Source organism: Pogoniulus pusillus, chromosome 2, assembly GCF_015220805.1.
Source record: "Pogoniulus pusillus isolate bPogPus1 chromosome 2, bPogPus1.pri, whole genome shotgun sequence".
NCBI classification, from domain to species: domain Eukaryota; kingdom Metazoa; phylum Chordata; class Aves; order Piciformes; family Lybiidae; genus Pogoniulus; species Pogoniulus pusillus.
The window spans coordinates 26,558,191-26,574,510 of record NC_087265.1 but is presented as its reverse complement, the minus strand read 5'-3'; the positions used below and the strand labels follow the sequence as shown (position 1 = coordinate 26,574,510).

The 16,320-nt window shown below is 46.5% G+C and overlaps 1 protein-coding gene across 1 annotated transcript in view; it reads left to right on the top strand.

The window, feature by feature from the left end:
• PLCL1 (phospholipase C like 1 (inactive)) overlaps positions 1 to 16,320 on the top strand; it is a 224,073-nt gene that overhangs the window by 184,802 nt on the left and 22,951 nt on the right. The window contains 2 exon segments of the mRNA XM_064158489.1: positions 10,644 to 10,719; positions 12,576 to 12,685. Coding sequence (XP_064014559.1) covers positions 10,644 to 10,719; positions 12,576 to 12,685 — 186 coding nt within the window.

Here is a 16,320-nt window from a genome sequence, read left to right as displayed (position 1 = left end):
AAATATTTTCTTTTGAGAGAGTCTTATTAAAATAAAGTTTAATGGAAGAGAAGCTTAAAGAACCAGAATGATTTCCCAGAATGTCTTAGCCAACAGGCAGTGGGATCAGCATTTTGAGAAGAATGGTAATGTCTAGGGTGCTGCTGGAGACTCAGTTGCTGTATTTGATAGCAGTGGTGTTGTTGGCACAGGTATTGGTCCGTGTACACTAGCAGAAGTCTGCTGAGGTGTGTGTGGAGAAGACCTGCTCTTTCTTCTTTGATTTGGTCCTTTCAGGTTTCTTTGTCTTGATGCAGGTGTGACAGCTGTGTAGTAAAATTCATGTTTTTATGCCCACGTTGCAGTGGTGTAGTGGAACTCAACTGTTTCTGTGTCTTGAGAAGGAAGAGACTTTATTTTTGCTACTTTATTTCTGCAAAGGAGAGCAGAGGATGGGATTTGCCAAGACCAAGGAGATAAGGTGGAGCATTGGCAGTAGACATAAACCATTTTGAAACTACCAGAAATACAAACTGAAACCATTCATTTCAATGTACAGCTTTGGCTGATGCCATACGTAGAATGGGTGGATGAATTCCAGTAACATTGTCTTCGATTCCCACACAGACTTCCTAGGACAATGCAGTGTGTGACTTACAGAGCTGCTCTTCAGGCCTTTCCCCCTCATTGGTGGCCATGCATGGGAGGATGGTCGCTCAGATGGGCAGTACCTGCAGGATGCCTTAGAACCAATCAAATGGATGCCAGTTCTCATTGATCACACCTCAAAAGAGGATGTTCTCCATCTGAGGAGAGAGGTCCAGCTGGACCTGACAGATGGTTGAATTATTCATTGCAAACACTTACCCTGTGAAGTTGGGATGTTTTTTTCAGTTGAGAGATGTTCAGAAACAGATTGTGGTTTCTCTGCCTGCATAATATGTTACTGCCCTGATGCAAGCATGCACAAACCCGGGGACGCTTGTGCCCTTTGCTTTGCAATCATTGGCTCAGTGTTGGTTTTCCTCCAAGATCAAATGACTGAATAATTTTCAAATCAAAATGGTTTTGTGGTCATAAAAGTGGACTTGCTTTTACCCAACCTCCTGCCTTATGTGTATATAGAAGCTTTTCTAGGGAAATTAAAAAACGCTCCAAGCATCTTTCACATTTTTAAACCATAAACAGCAAAAAGTGTAAAAAGAGGTTGAATAGAGGAGCTCTTTGCTACATAAACTCATACTGACATAAATATTTCTCTCTGGAAGTGAACTTGTTAATTTGAAGCAGAGAGGTACAGATGGGCAGCGTGTCTGCAGGTGCTGCTGAGAGATGGCAAAGTAGTGAGAAATATTTTGGTCAGCAGGTAGAGGGATTGGGGTTTTGAGAAGAGAAGCAATGTCTAGGATGCTGCTGGAGAATCATTTGGATATTTAATAGCAGTGGTTTTGTTGGCACAGGTATTGGTCCACGCACCCCAGCAGAAGTCTGCTGAGGTGTGTGTGTGGAGAGGACCTGCTCTTTGTCCATTTTCAGAGTGGTCTTTTACGTTTCTTTTGTCTTGAAGCATGCATGATGGCTCTCTATTCCCAGGCAGAGAGTCCATTTTCCCAGTTTATGTCACTGCAAAATGGCTAAATGGGTTTTTGTGAGCTTTTACACTGCAATCTGTGTTTCAGCTAGGACAGAGTTGTCCCCAAAGGAACGTTTTTCACAACTCTGAGTAGCTGAAGAAGAGGAATATTGCAGAGCAGAGCATCCCCTGCCAAAGAAGTGTCACAATGCACTGACGTCAAACACAGTCCAGTACATGGACGCTGTCTCAAATCTGTTTTTTTCCATCCAAAATTGGATATGGACTGGGAAAGTAATTATCCTGAGTCTTTCTCTGCTTCTTAGAATTCTCATTTACCCATTTCTCTCATAGTTTCTCTCTCTAACAGCTGACATCTCCCAGTCCCTTCAAACGCAAGACCTGGAAATGGTCAGATCAGAACTTTTCTCACAGAATGAAGTTCCAGTTGGGTACTTGAGTTACACTGCTTTAGCATAGGCAGATTGGAAGCTGAGCCTTCCCCTTGCTCCTCCACTGCTTCCATTGTTTTATAGACTGCTGGTCTGCGTGTACCAAATTCCATCCTGCAAGGCTCTGACAGCACATTTCCCAGAAATATTTCTAAGTAAAACTGTGAAATTGGAATTCAAGGTGAACTTTATTCAGTTCCTTCTGCAGGCTGTGTCAGTAAGGTGTTGTAGATGTTTCCATCTGATGTAGCCATCCCTGACAGCTGTCCTTTTGCTGGGCTGTTGCAGGGAAAGGCTCAGATGCAGAAACCTGTCTGGAAGCATACTGAGACAGCTATGAGGTGGACTGGTGCCCACTGTTTCTTCCCATGTCCTGGCATCTTGTTTCCTTCTCTGCAGGACTTGCTGCCAGGTGGTTGATTACCCAGCTGATCCTTGTCCCAGATGTCTGTGAGAGATGCTCGGTGCTACAGGGCGAATCCTGTGCCCATTTTCTTGAGTTCAGCTTGCTCTTCAGCTGCTTTCCCACACTGGTTGGGTTTTTTTGTAGCCCTTTTGATTTTTGTCTGGTTTGGGATGGGTTTTTTCATGGGTTTGGGTTTTGTTGGGTTTTTTGTTTGTTTGAATTTTGTTGTTGTTGTTGTTGTTGCATTTTGGTTTTGGCTGGTTTTGTTTCTTTCAGGGTATTTTTGGTCGTAGAGGTATGATGTGGTACTCCTTACCTAGGCAAACTCTTTTGTGTCAATGAAAGGCATAGGAGACTGAGACAGCAGCTGTGAGGAGACACCTAAGAGAAAGCTTCTTGTCAGCTTTGTGTTCAGTTTCTCTCCTAAGTTTTGGAATATTGATGAGAGGATTCTTTGAACTGCCTCTTTTGTATCTTCCCAGCAGGAGCAGTGCTTTAATTTGCCACCAGGTGTTTTCTTTCCTGTCTTTTTTTTTTCCTGTTGTTTTTTGTTGGGAAGCCTCTGCTGTGTTAATTTCCTCACCTGTTTTTGGCTTGTGGAGCAGTTTATAATGAAAAGGAGAAATTGGTCTCTAGCACAGGAGTTCACTCAAGTAAAAAGAAATAGCACTTTTTGTTCTCTTTGTATCAGTCCTATGATTAAACTGCTTTTAATACAGACAGCAAATGAAGCTGTTAATTCCTTCTGAATAAAATTATGATGTCTTCAGTATTCAGATATTTCAAATTTCACTTAGAATGTGTTTGTAATTAACACTTAACAGAAGTGACAAGGTAAACCATGGAAGCAATGGGATTCTAAATTCAATATTTCATACTTTATTCAAACACATGAGGCAGATCAGTGTCGTTTTTCAGCCCATGCTCTGTTCCACTTTCTGGGGCTCATATACCTGGCGTGAGAGAGCTCCCAGGTGTAATCAGCTCTTGTGAGCAGCCAGCGTGGTTGTAACACAGTGCTTCAGGTATTACACACAGAACCACACAAAATGTCGCAGCTGGAAGGGACCTTGAGAGGTCATCCAGTCCAACTCCTCTGCCAGAGCAGGAATCTATACCAGATCACACAGGAACATGTCCAGGAAGGTTTTGAATATCTCAAGAGAGGGGGACTCCACAACGCCCCTGGGCAGCCTGTTCCAGTGTTCTGTCACCCTTACAGTGAAAAAATTCCTCCTCACGTTTACACAAAACTTTCTATGTCTCAATTTCCACCCATTGCCCCTTGTCCTGTCATCATGCATCACCGAGCAGAGCCTGGCTCCATCCTCCTGGCACTTGCCTGTTACTCTCCTCTTCTCCAAGCTTCCTCAGGCTCTCCTCATAAGAGACATGTTCCATTCCCATCTTGGTAGCTCTGCACTGGACCCTCTAAAGCAGTTCTGTGTCCCTCTTGAACTAGATGGCCTAGAACTGGACACAATACTCCAGATGTGCCCTCACCAGGACAGAGTAGAAGGGCAAGAGAACCTTTCTTGACCTACTAACCACAGCCCTTCTAATGCACCCCAGAATGGCATTGCCCCTCCTAGCCATAAGTACACATTGCTGGCTCATCGTCAACCTCCCATCAACTAAGGCCCCCCAATCCTTTTCCCTTTTGCTGCTTTCCAACAGGTCAGTCCCCAACCTATACTGGTCCATGGGGCTGTTCTTTCCCAGGTGCAAGACTCTACACTTATCCTTGTTGAATTTCATTCAATTTCTCCCTGCCCAGCCCTCCAGCCTGTCCAAGCCTCGCTGAATGGCAGCACAACCTTCTGGTGTGGCAGCCACTCCATCCAGTTTGATGTCATCAGCAAACTTGCTGACAGTTCACTCTGTGCCCTCATCCAGGTCATTGATGAATATATTGAACAGAACTGGTCCCAGTACTGACCTCTGTGGGACCCCACTAGTCACAGGTCTCCAACTAGACTCCATCCCACTGACCACAACTCTCTGACTTCTTTCCTTCAAGCAGTTCCCAAGCCACCTCGCTACCTGATCATCCAGACCACACAGGTAGATGGAGATGAACTGGGTTTAGGTTTCCTGCCCTCAGCACTGTGCAAGAATATTGACATGGAAGAAGCTATTTTGCAGGGGACAAGCTAACCTCTGCAGATGAGGCTGTGTGCTGCTCGTTCCCATTAGTTTGTTGAACGTGACATGTACTTCTGGGACTCGTGCCACATGCGTCCTTTGTCAGCCTGAACAGCCTTTTATTCACTCCTTGTCATGGGAGCGTTTCTGGCACTGCAGCCTCTCCAGGAGGGTTAGAACCTCCAGGACTTAGAGAAATGGCTGTGCCTCTGCTCCCATGGAAACGTGGCAGGGGTCCCTCAAGGGTGGATCGGGCCATCCTTTGTTCCCACAGAGCTCTGCGTCGCTGTGGCTGCTGAGGGAGCACAGAGGGGACCTGGGGACACGGTGCCCAGTATTGACATTAGCAGGATCCCAAGTGGTGTCAAGATGTGTGGTAGTTTTTCCCACTCAGCCTTCTTTCCTGCTGCTTACTCTAATAGGCCCCATCCATCAGGAGGGCTGTGAGATTTCTCCCTGGAAAGGTAACTCCATAAATCATACCACAGCCGGAGACTTTCAAGCCCACTTTTGCCAGCAATATTTCAGAATCCACCAGCCTGTGCTGAAGAGTGAGTTTTCTGAGGTTTGCATACCACACCCACTCAGCTCCTCTTACACTGCTGGTAAGGCAGGTGCCTTTTCAGATCCCCATGCCAGAATCAGGTTTGTGTGCTTTCACTCCTATTTTTGTCCATTCTCTTGCCCCTCCATGGTTACATTAAACAATCACTTGGTGAAGTTCATCACCTTCTTCCTGATGTGGGAAATGCAAGGATCCTGAGCAGCCTCATCAGCTTCAGCAGCTGCTAAAGATTTTCACATTGGCTCCAAGTGGACCCAGGCATCAGTATCCACCTTCTGAAGGTTACATTTTAGTAGCTGTTGGGAGGTTAATCCCTTGAAGCTCAGTGTTCAGGAGGTTGTATCCAGGCAGAGGTTGGTCTCTTCTCCTGGGCACCCAGAGACGGAACAAGAGAGCACAGTCTCAAACTGCACCGGGGCAGGTTTAAGCTGGACGTTAAGAAGAAATTCTACACGGAAGGAATGATTGCCCATTGGAGCAGCTTGCCAGGGGAGGTGGTGGAGTCACCATCCCAAGAGGTGTTTAGGAGGAGGCTGCATGAGGCACTGAGTGACATGGTTTAGTTAGAAGGGTTAGGTGATAGGTTGGACTCCATGATCCTAGAAGTCTTTTCCAACCTGTTTGATTCTGTGATTCTGTAATGCTCTGGTGGAGCATGAGTTTCCTGAGGGAGCAGGATGTCCCTTGCTCTTTGAGGGTCACTCACTGCACTCCCACTGCCACTTAGGAGCTGGCATTAAGCAGCAGCCTAATGAGCTGCAAACAGATGGCTGAGATTTAAACAACTGCCCCAAGAGCAGTGCTCAGCCTGGGGCAGGGCAGACTAAAGGTGTGTGGGAATTAATGCTGGAAACGTCAGAAAGCTCACTCTTTAAGTTCAGGACAGGTTAGTGGAAACTGGGCTTGAAAATCTCATGCTGTGGCATGATTTGTAGAGTTACCTTCACAGCAGAAAATCTCCTGATGGACAGGACCAAGCAGAGGTATCTATGCTCAACGTGCTGCACCGCTGGCAGGCGTCCCCCACTGCAGTCAGGAATGCTGCCAAAACTGCTGCCTGCTGTGTCCAGCATGGGAGCATGTGCAGGACAGTAGCTGAGGCTCTCACTTGATGGGTTGTTAACATTAATTCTGGTGAACAGTTGTTAGTATTAGCTTTTTAGGTGGCCTTTACTATGTTTGCTTACTAACTATTCCCCAAGATGCTACCGTGGGTGTAGGTGAAAACGTGTGGGAGGGGAAACTGTAAAAGTTGATTTTCAGATCAATTTGGCTGGGTTTGGGTGGTTGGATCAGTTCTGTTGCCAGGATTTTCACACAGTCTTTTCAAGAGTATCTGTTGTGATGTGCTTTAATAAAAAATATACAAGCAGACCAAACCCCCACCCTATGCTATAATTTCATTCCTGGATAGCAGTTGCTTGTCTCTTGTGCTCATATCTCTATGGATCAGTCTCTGGTTTCTCAGAGTGAACACCTAGGCTGCAGCCTTGCACCCACCCATCTCTTACATCCTTGCACTAGTCCATCTCTTACCACTGGTAGAAAGCTGAATCATAGAATGTTAAAGGTTGAAGTTGACCTCCAGAGGTAGAGTTCACCTGCCTTCCCAAAGCAGGATCCCCTAGGGTAGTTCACACAGAAATGCATGCATGTGGGGTTTAAAAGTCTCCAGAGAAGGAGACTTCACAGCCTCTCTAGGCAGCCTGTTCCAGTGCTCTGTCACCCTCACCTCAACATGAGGAGTAACCTTCTGTGTTCCAGTTTGTAGACATTGCTCCTTATCTTATTGTTGCTGACCACTGAGAAGAGATTTTCCCCATCCACTCTGCACTCACTTCTCAGATATTTGTATACATTTGTCAGATCTCCTCTCAGTTTTCTCTTCTCCAGACCAGACAGCCCCAGGTCTCTCAGTCTCTTTCCATGGGAGAGCTGCTCAAGTCCCCCAGTCATCCTTGTGGCTCCCCGTTGGACTCTCTCCAGAAGGTCCCTGTCTCCCTTGAACTCTCACACCCACAGATCTTGTTGGGAGCAAGGACTGATGGGTCATGGTATCAGAGGTGGTGAAGACACTGTAGGCCCACCAAAACCACATCACAGTTGGTGCAGGGTGTGTTATCTCTAGCTAGTGCTTTATTTCCTAGAGGAACCTGTGAGGGGGGAGTGCCAAGTGGTACAGTAAAGGCATTCCCTAACCCAAATCACTGAGCTGATGAACCCTGGCGATTTGTCATGGGACAAAAGCTACTTGTTTTTGTCAAGATCACTGCCAAGCAGGAAGACAGGAGTGGGTTAAATTCTGTCATGTGGTTTGTTTTTAATTGCTTACTGTTGCTGAGGTGAGAGCAGTGAGACTTTGATGTCAGAATCAAAGGAGCAGAGAAGGCTGCTCTCCTCACTCTGCACTGAGGGGAAGAAAACTGGCATCCTATTGTCTTCATGTTTGAGAGTCCTAAACCAGGCTTGCCAGAAACTTCTGGGAGCAGCTCCAGTAGTTACAAAATCATAGAACAGAATCATTTTCATTGGAAGAGACCTTTAATATCAAATCCACCCAATAGTTGGAGTAAGATATGGTCAAAGTTAAATTGCCTAATTGCATGATCTTCAAGCTTGGGGTTTTTTTTGGTGTGTGGTAAGATATTCTTCCTTAGCTGTACCTATGTATATAGAACCACAGAAAGGTAGGGGTTGGAAGGCACCTCTGGAGATTGTCAAGTCCAACTCCACTGCTAACACAGGGTCAGCTAGAGCAGCTGGCATAGAAACGCATCCAGCTCTGGGGAGCCTACTCCACTATTCTGGCACCCTTGTAGCAAAGAAGTTTTTCCTTATATATGTAACATGTATGCTGTATGTCTGTGTCTGTATATGTATATATGCAACAAACTCTCCTGAGGTTGTTTAGCTTGAAGAAGAGGAGGCTCAGGGGGGACCTTATCTGTCTACAACTACCTGAAAGGAGGTTGTAGCCAGGTGAAGGTTGGTGTCTTGGCTTTGGAATGGGCTGCCCAGGGAGATTGTGGAGTCACAGTCCCTAGAGGTGTTTAGAGAGAGACTGGATGTGGCACTTGGTGCCATTGTTTAGCTGATTAGATGGTGTTGGGTGATAGGTTGGACTTGATGATCTCAAAGGTCTTTTTCAACCTGATTAATTCTGTGATTCTGTGAAGTCAAGCTCTGCTGGAGAGATCTGAGTGCAGGAGAGTGGGCTGCATTCAATCTGCTGTCACAGCTTAAATACATTGACCTCACTGGGCAAAACCTTGCTGTTGTGTGTGGGCAGTGCAGGCACAGACCCGTGGGAGACCAAGCCCAAGCTGATGGGTGAATGAGGTGCAGCAGTCATGGAGATGCACCTTTGAGCTCTGGTTGCCTCCATACTGATTGCAGGAGTTTTTCAGGGCTCTCCCTCCTCTGACTGCTCAGACCAACTTCAGCGTTTGTGGTTGGTGTCTGAACAGCTCCTTCAGCATGGAACAACTACATGCTGTGGGGCAGCGAAGCCAGAGGGTGGATAGAAATTGTCATTTCTTTCTAGATAACAAGCAAAAATATCAAAGAGGACAAAATCAGCATGATGCATGAACAAGCAATGAGAATGAAAGGCAAAGGATACTACTGAAAGTAATTTCCATCTCGGGCACATCCACCAGGCAAAAAGCAATTTTTCACTCTGTAGGTGTATTTGGCTTTTTTTTCTCTCTGCCCATGAAGCTGTGGTGATGGGTTTTGTTTTTCTCATGCTCTTGTTTGTATCAAAGGCAGAGATATTTTTACTCAGTGCAGCCTCTCTCACTAGGTTTAATGAAGATGATCTGGGGAGCAGAATTTGGCTCTGAATTCCTCCAGAATTTGGAAGGTCATGTGTGACATGTGGCAGCATCTCTGCTCCCTTGTACCTCAATAAAGAATGAGACATATTCATTTGCTAGTGTTAATTTAATACTGTTCTACCATCTCCCACTGAAATCACCAAAATCCACTGGTGGTGTTTTCATGTTTAGTGTGTCTGAAAGTAGGAAGGCTTTTAGCAGTTGTAGGGTTTTGGCAGAGCTTCCAGATGGTTGTTCCTGTAATTTCAGTCTGTAACGTTAGGCAGTGTTCAGTTTGCTTCATTTCTAATGGGCACTGCTTGCATGCTGCCTGGATTTGGTTGGGGTTTGTGGTGTGCGGTCCGGGAGAGCAAGATTACTCTTGGTCAGAGTTCTGTAGCATGTTCTTGCCTTCTGTGACAGATGTATGTCAGTTTCACAGAATGCACTGTTGGCAGAATTTATCTGCTTCCCTGGGCTTCTGCAGGGTTAGTTGTTACCATCCAAGAAAGGAGGCTCAGGAGACTTCTCACCTAATGAATGCTTCATCTGTTTGCTCTTAATGAGCTTCTCTAGGGAAATGCATAACTATGGGTAACTCCTGGAACTTGAGAGGAGGCTTCTGGAGCTGCCTGCCTCTTTTGGTCTCGTTCCCTTTAAACCCCAACAGAAATGTTGAGGACAGGATGGGATTTTGATCTGGGTTTCTTTAAAGAGGAACCCAAGAAAAGTTCACAGAATCACAGAATGTCAGGGGTTGGAAGTAACCTTGAAAGATTATCCCCTGCCAGAGCAGCAGCATCTGTACCAGATCACACAGGAACACATCCAGGCAAGTTTTGAATATCTCCAGAGAGGGAGACTCCATAACCCCCTGTGGAGCCTGTTCCAATGTTCTGTCACCCTCGCAGAGAAGAAATTCCTCCTCATGTTTACATGAAATTTCCTATGCCTCACCTTCCACCCATTGCCCCTTGTCCTGATGTTGGGCATCACCAAGAAGAGCCTGGCTTCATCTTCTTGGCACTCACCCTTTAAATATTTATAAACATTAATTAAGTCACCTCTCACTTTGAGCCCCTGTGGTGCAAAAAAATTCAGCACAGGCTTAAACACCTGTTGAAATCAGCACTGTTTATGACTTGATGACATTTTTGATAACCACTTATGCCAGGGACTATGCTTATGTCTCCTTTTGTTTTAAGGAAAGTATTAATTAGAAAGGGCTCAGTTTCACATGGGATAAGTTTGGTTTGCCTCCTAGCTCTACCTTCCCCTGAAATCAGGTATATTTCCTTCACGTGATGTGCAGCATTGTCTCACTGGTGTAAAACAGTGATTCCTTCAACTCTGGAGCAGAGCATTTTGTGGATGCTCCCTCTCTGGAGGTGTTCAAGCCTAGGCTGGATGAGGCCTTGAGCAACCTGTTCTAGTGGGAAGTGTCCCTGCCTATTGTTGGGGGTTGGAACTTGGACGATCTTTGAGGTCCCTTCCAACCTAAACCATTCTGCGATTCTGAGATTTTCTGAGGGACCCTCACTTAGCTTGATGCAGATCCCAGAGCCCTGATCTGAAGGAGCGAACCAGCCTTTGTGGTGTTGCTTTCAGAGCAGAGCTCTTTTGAAGTTTGAACCTTTGTGCTTCCCTGTTGGAGGAGACCCTCATAACACTGTTGGCTTTTTTTCCCTGTGTTTTTTTTTGACAGATGATCCAAGAGAGCAGGGTTCTCATTGAGACAGCAGATGCCACTCACGACAAGATTGTTCAGTGCCAGAAAGCAGGTAACCTTCTTTATCATGCAGCTTGGGGTGGGGGATGAGAAACAACATGCCAGCATTTGTGTATAGTTTGTGACAGATGCAGCTTCTTGGAGATGGTATTTAAGTGAGCATCCCAGTGTTTCCCTGGCTAATTCCACCCTCCTGAAGGCTTATCCTTCAGTAGCAAGGCAATCCTGGAACCAGGGAAAAATCCTTGGCTTTCACCTTAGAAGCTATTTCTCCATCTGCTCTACAGCTCTGAAATGTCTGATGACATTTAAATTAGTCAAATGAAGCAGAAAGGCAATAATTTAAAAGGCAGTGTGCTGCCTTTCTCAACTCCATTCTCTGCCACAGTTGTCATGTTAAACACAGAGGAGTTTTGAAACCCACAGGACCAAGCTCTGTTGATTTGTACTGTTAGGTTTGGTTTAGACCTTGTAAAGTTCTGCTGTTGTAACTGACACTGAAGCTGTGTGACTGCATTGTGAGCATCAGTTGTATGCTTAAAGCAGATGGTGTGTCACTGGTGTGATGTACTGGATGTGTTTATCTGAACTGGGCTCACTTCCTGATGTGAAAACATTTGTAAGCCAGTTGGGAAGGGACACCTGCAGGAAGATTTTGCTTAGAGTGCAGTTATTCAGGCTGTTTTCCAGAGGAAGTGCCAGGAGCTCTGCTACCCTTGATAGGCAAAACCTGTGAGTGGGCAAAGTGCGGGGATTTAAACAGCAGAGACATCCTGCGTTGTGTGGGGTTCAACTGCCTCAGCTTTAGCCAGCTCCTGGAATCCCTGCAAGGCAAGAGGAAAGCTATTGTTAGTGTTCCAGTAGTGCTTCAGGCAAGCTGCACCTAGCAGAAGCCTGCATTGGTCTGTGAAAGGATCAACTCCTTCAACAGCCCCCTGAGCAGCCCTGTCTGCTCTGTGCAGGTGCTCTCTCAGCAGGAATCTTTGATGGAATTTCAGCGAAGCTCAAATATGCAAGGGACTTAAATGCCTTAAAATGCTGGGGGGATGTGAGCCATGGAACAACTGGAGATGGAGCTCTGTGTGTTCAGCCAGGGTGGCCTTCAGACTTCTTGGAATGATTTAGTGCCAATTTGGCCTCTGTAAGGAACACACGAAAGGAACTCAAGCAGTTCTCTCTCTGTTCTGTCTCTTAATCCCCACCAGAGTCAGAGAAATGTTTGCATACACTCTGCAGATCTTGTGGGATTGGTGAGCTAATTGGACTCGTTATGGTTTTTAATCTGCTCCCAGATTTTCTGAATTCTTATATCAAACAATGGATTTGCAGGCATTTGCCACAGAAACTAGCAGTGAAATGTGACAGTTTTCAGGAGCCCTACAGGCTGCAGGAACAGCAATCCTGTGCTGAGCTGCATACGTCTCTGACATAATTTATCCTTGTGAAGAGCTTTTCCCCATGACTGTGACTGAGATTAATGAGGGGCTGTGCATTTGAGTCTGCATTTGCTGTGCTGAACAGGTATCTTCCACATCTGTCAGACCTTCCAAAGTACAAAATCATCTGTTTGAGGTGTGGCAAGCTATATCTTTGTGTCAGAATCTTGCTAGCAGCACAGGCTGCAAACAGAATTGATAGGGGAGTGTTTGTGCAGGCACCAGGAGGCACGTGCCTATCTGGTACTCCAGCACTGGAGAGGAGAGTTAGGTACAAAGTGAAGCACAACTGCAAGCTTGTACAGGACCTTTTTTATTCTGGAGGACACTCTTCTGAATGGACACTGAGGAAGTAGGGGAAACACAGAAGGAGGCTGTAGGAAGTGCTAACTGTGAGACTGAAAATGCACACTGAATGTTTTATGGGGAAAATCAGCCACTCACTGGGTGATGCAGCAATTTCTGTTTTCAGGAATGGAATTCCACGAAGAGCTTCATAACCTTGGCACGAAGGAAGGTTTGAAAGGACGAAAATTAAGCAAAGCCATTGAGAGTTTTGCATGGAATATCACAGTGCTGAAGGTAAGCCCAGAGAGCATCACCTCTTGTCTCCTGCTAACTTTGTAAAGCAACCTCTGCACTTTTGGTCTTACTAATACTGAAGAAACACTTCAGGTTTGGTTGGTTTTTTTTTGGTTTTTTTTTTCAGTGGAAAGTATAAATTACTCCAATTATTGAGATGCATCAAATATACCTCTGGTTTGGAGGTTATGAAAGGGAGTTGATCTAAGCCTGGGCAAAAGAGGAAAGATAGCTTGTGGTTTGTATGCTCAGTTTTGACTGTTCTGCCCCACACACCCTGAACATGACTTGTCTGAAGGCACCACATCTCAAGACAATTGTTTTGTGAAATGAGAACTAGAGCACCTGTTTAGGAAGAGATGTGGTGGAGTGGTTGTCATGTAAAACCACATTGAATACTGTGGATCCTGCAGAAAAGTCCAGGTTATGTTTCAAAGAGCTAATAAAGGCATTTTCATCCCTCCATCCTGGCTGTGCTGTGACACATTGTGCAGTGAGCGCTTCACTCAGCAGACTTTAGCTGCTGCTTCAGCACTGACCAGCCACAGATTGTCACAGCAGCTGAAAGTCAGAGCCTGAGTGAAGTTTCCCAGGGACAGCCAAAGGTGAGGAGAGGATCTGCTGCAGCCACAGCAGACGGCAAGGAGAGGCCCTGCGCCAAGCACTTGGGTTGTTAGCATTCAGATCACACCTTTTTTTCACAGCCTCATTTCCCACCTTGTTCTCAGACATCACACTTCGATTTCCCCTCACTGTCTTCCTGCTGCTCACTCCCTCCAGCTCCCATTAAGTAGGTTGTGCTGTCTGACAGCTTCTCCCTGGGACCCCCCACAGTGCTTTTCTCTTCGCTGGCATGCCAGGGTGACAAACCAGATGATAAGAGACAAATGTCCTCATCAAATATCCACCTAAATGTAACATGTGACAGTGGGCAGCACAAGCAATAGGTGATGCACATGCTTCAGCATCATGGAGCTGGAAAGAACAATGACATGTCCTGAACAGGAGAGGGAAAAAACAAATAGGGAACAGAGAGGCTGAAGGACAAAAATGGGTGGAAGAGGCTGTTGGCAGTGGAGAAAGGCTAGAGAAGACATAGAGGACACCAGTGGTTTCTTGGGTATCTTGATTCACCACGGAAGTGAGTAATGGAGTCAGAATAGGCTCAGTTAGTAGGACCTCTGATGAAGAGAAAAGGCAACCAGCTCAAACATGATGGAATGAACTGACTTTTTCTGCATAACCCGCTTGAGATGAGGAGCTAAAGATGACAACAAAATCACTAGGCAGTTCTGATCTTTAATCTGAACGCCTTTAGCTGTGTTGTGTACAATTAAGGATGCTTGCTCAGAGTCACTCTAAGCACCATTGGGATTACTCTAAACTCCCATTTTGAAATGTTTGTCAGGAATTTGAACCTCTGAGGGTGACCTGTGATCAGTGAAGGGCCAAATAAGGTGTCACAACCCCCTGGGCAGCCTGTTCCAGTGTTCTGTCACCCTCACAGGGAAAAAAATCCTCCTTGTGTTTTAATGAAACTTCCTATGCCACAACTTCGACCCATTGCCCCTTGTCCCATCATTGGGCATATCCCAGCAGGGCCTGGCTCCATCCTCCTGGCACTCACCCTTTACATCTTTATGAACACTGATGAGGTCACCTCTCAGTCTCCTCCTCACCAAGCTAAAGAGCCCCAGCTCTCTCCGTCTCTCCTTGTCAGAGAGATGTTCCATTCCCTTAATCATCTTGGTGACTGCACTGGACTCTCTCAAGCAGTTCCATGTCCCTCTTGAACCGGGGTGCCCAGAACTGAACACAATACTCCAGATGTGGCCTCACCAGGTGTTGTGAGGGGGTTTTGTCTGTGCTTGGGGTAAGATAAGAGGCCAAATTTTTTTGAAAGGTCTTTAAAATAATTTAATATTGTATACAAAGAGAATTTCCCCCCCCCAAACTTATATACTGTTAACCTACACAAGTTCTTTGTATGCGGTTGTGAAATTACTTTACAGAAGGATTCAGGAATTTGGTAGAGGTTTGGAGAGGTTTGGATGGAGAGTCTTGTGGCATAAAGTGCCACGGGTAAAGTCACTGAGATTTCTCAGCTGCTCAAATCGAGATGGTTCAGTTACTCACTAATAGGAGTCACAGTCTCTGTGGTCCCAAATATGCGTAGCGAAAGCCACGCGGTTGATCCTCCTGGACCTGAATAGTTCAGTTTGGGTATTGGGGTGCGCTGTGTGAGAAGGCTCCACGGGCACGATGGGGCTGGGAGCGGCGAGCTGGAGCGGCGGCTGGCCAGGAGTGCCTTGGTCGATCATTCCTCTGGATAGGTGCAAAGTACAGTGGGCTGGAAACCATGCAGCGGTGGTGGCCCCAGGCAATGAAGAGGCCAGGAGTGGTGGGTGGAGGAGGGAGGCAGGAGCACTGAATTGCCCTATTTATGAGATGTGGGCCGAGACTGATGGTCCTTTGGCCACAATCCTGTCCAATAAGCGTCTGGCAGCAGGCCAAAACATGCCTAATAAGGTAGAGTCCACAGGTCTGGTACCCCCAGATATGGAGAGGGCACAGGTGGGCCACACGCTAGGCACGTGGGCTTATGCAACCTGTTTACATCAACCTTGCAAGCAGGGCAGGCCAGACATTAAGGTGCCAGGCTTGTTGTGCCCCTTTGTCCGCTTAATTTGTTTTCCCCTGGTTTAGATAGAAAAACACCTTTCGGAGGGAAAACATGTCCGGGCAAGCACAGGCCTGTGAACATGGCTATTTGGGCCTGTGTGGCCCTCCACCACACCCGGACAAAGTAGAGGAGCAGGAGAGCCTCTCTCAACCTACTAGCCACACCCCTTCTAATACACCCTAGAATGGCATTGCCCCTCCTGGCCACCAGAGCACATTGCTGGCTCATGGTCAACCTTCCGTCAACTAGGACCCCCAGATCCTTTCCCCCTTTGTTGTTCCCTTGAGGAATTCTGCATTTCAGTCCCTCTATTCATAAGAAGCCTGTTTGCAGGTCATAGCTGCACCTTGAGTTTAGGACAGCTGTCCCTAGGAAGATTTGGTGAGGAGAGACCCAAGAGCCCTGCCTCACTCAAACCATTGGTCTCCTTTGTAGCTCTGGTGCCAGGGTGGCCACTACAGATATAATTCCCTAGATCACAGAATGTTAGAGGTTGGAAGAGACCTCCAGAGATCAAGTCCAACTTCCATGCCAAACAGGATCCCCTAGGGTAGTTTGCACAGGAATGCATCCAGGTGGGATTTGAAAGTCTCCAGAAAAGGAACAACCTCTCTGGGCAGCCTGTTCCAGTGCTCTGTCACCCTCACTGTGAAGAAATTTCTCCTCATGTTGAGGTGAAACCTTCTATGTTCCAGTTTGTGGCCATTGCTCCTTGTCTTATTTCCGCTGACTACTGAAAATAGATTGGCCCCATCCACTTGACACCCACCCCTCAGATATTTGTATACATTGATCAGATCTCCTCTCAGTCTTCTCTTCTCCAGGCTAAACAGCCCCAGGGCTCTCAGTCTCTCTTCTTAGGGGAGATGCTCAATCACCTTCGTGGCTCTCTGCTGGACTCTCTCCAGCAGGTCCCTGTCTCTCTTGCACTGGGGAGCCCAGATGCTGGTAT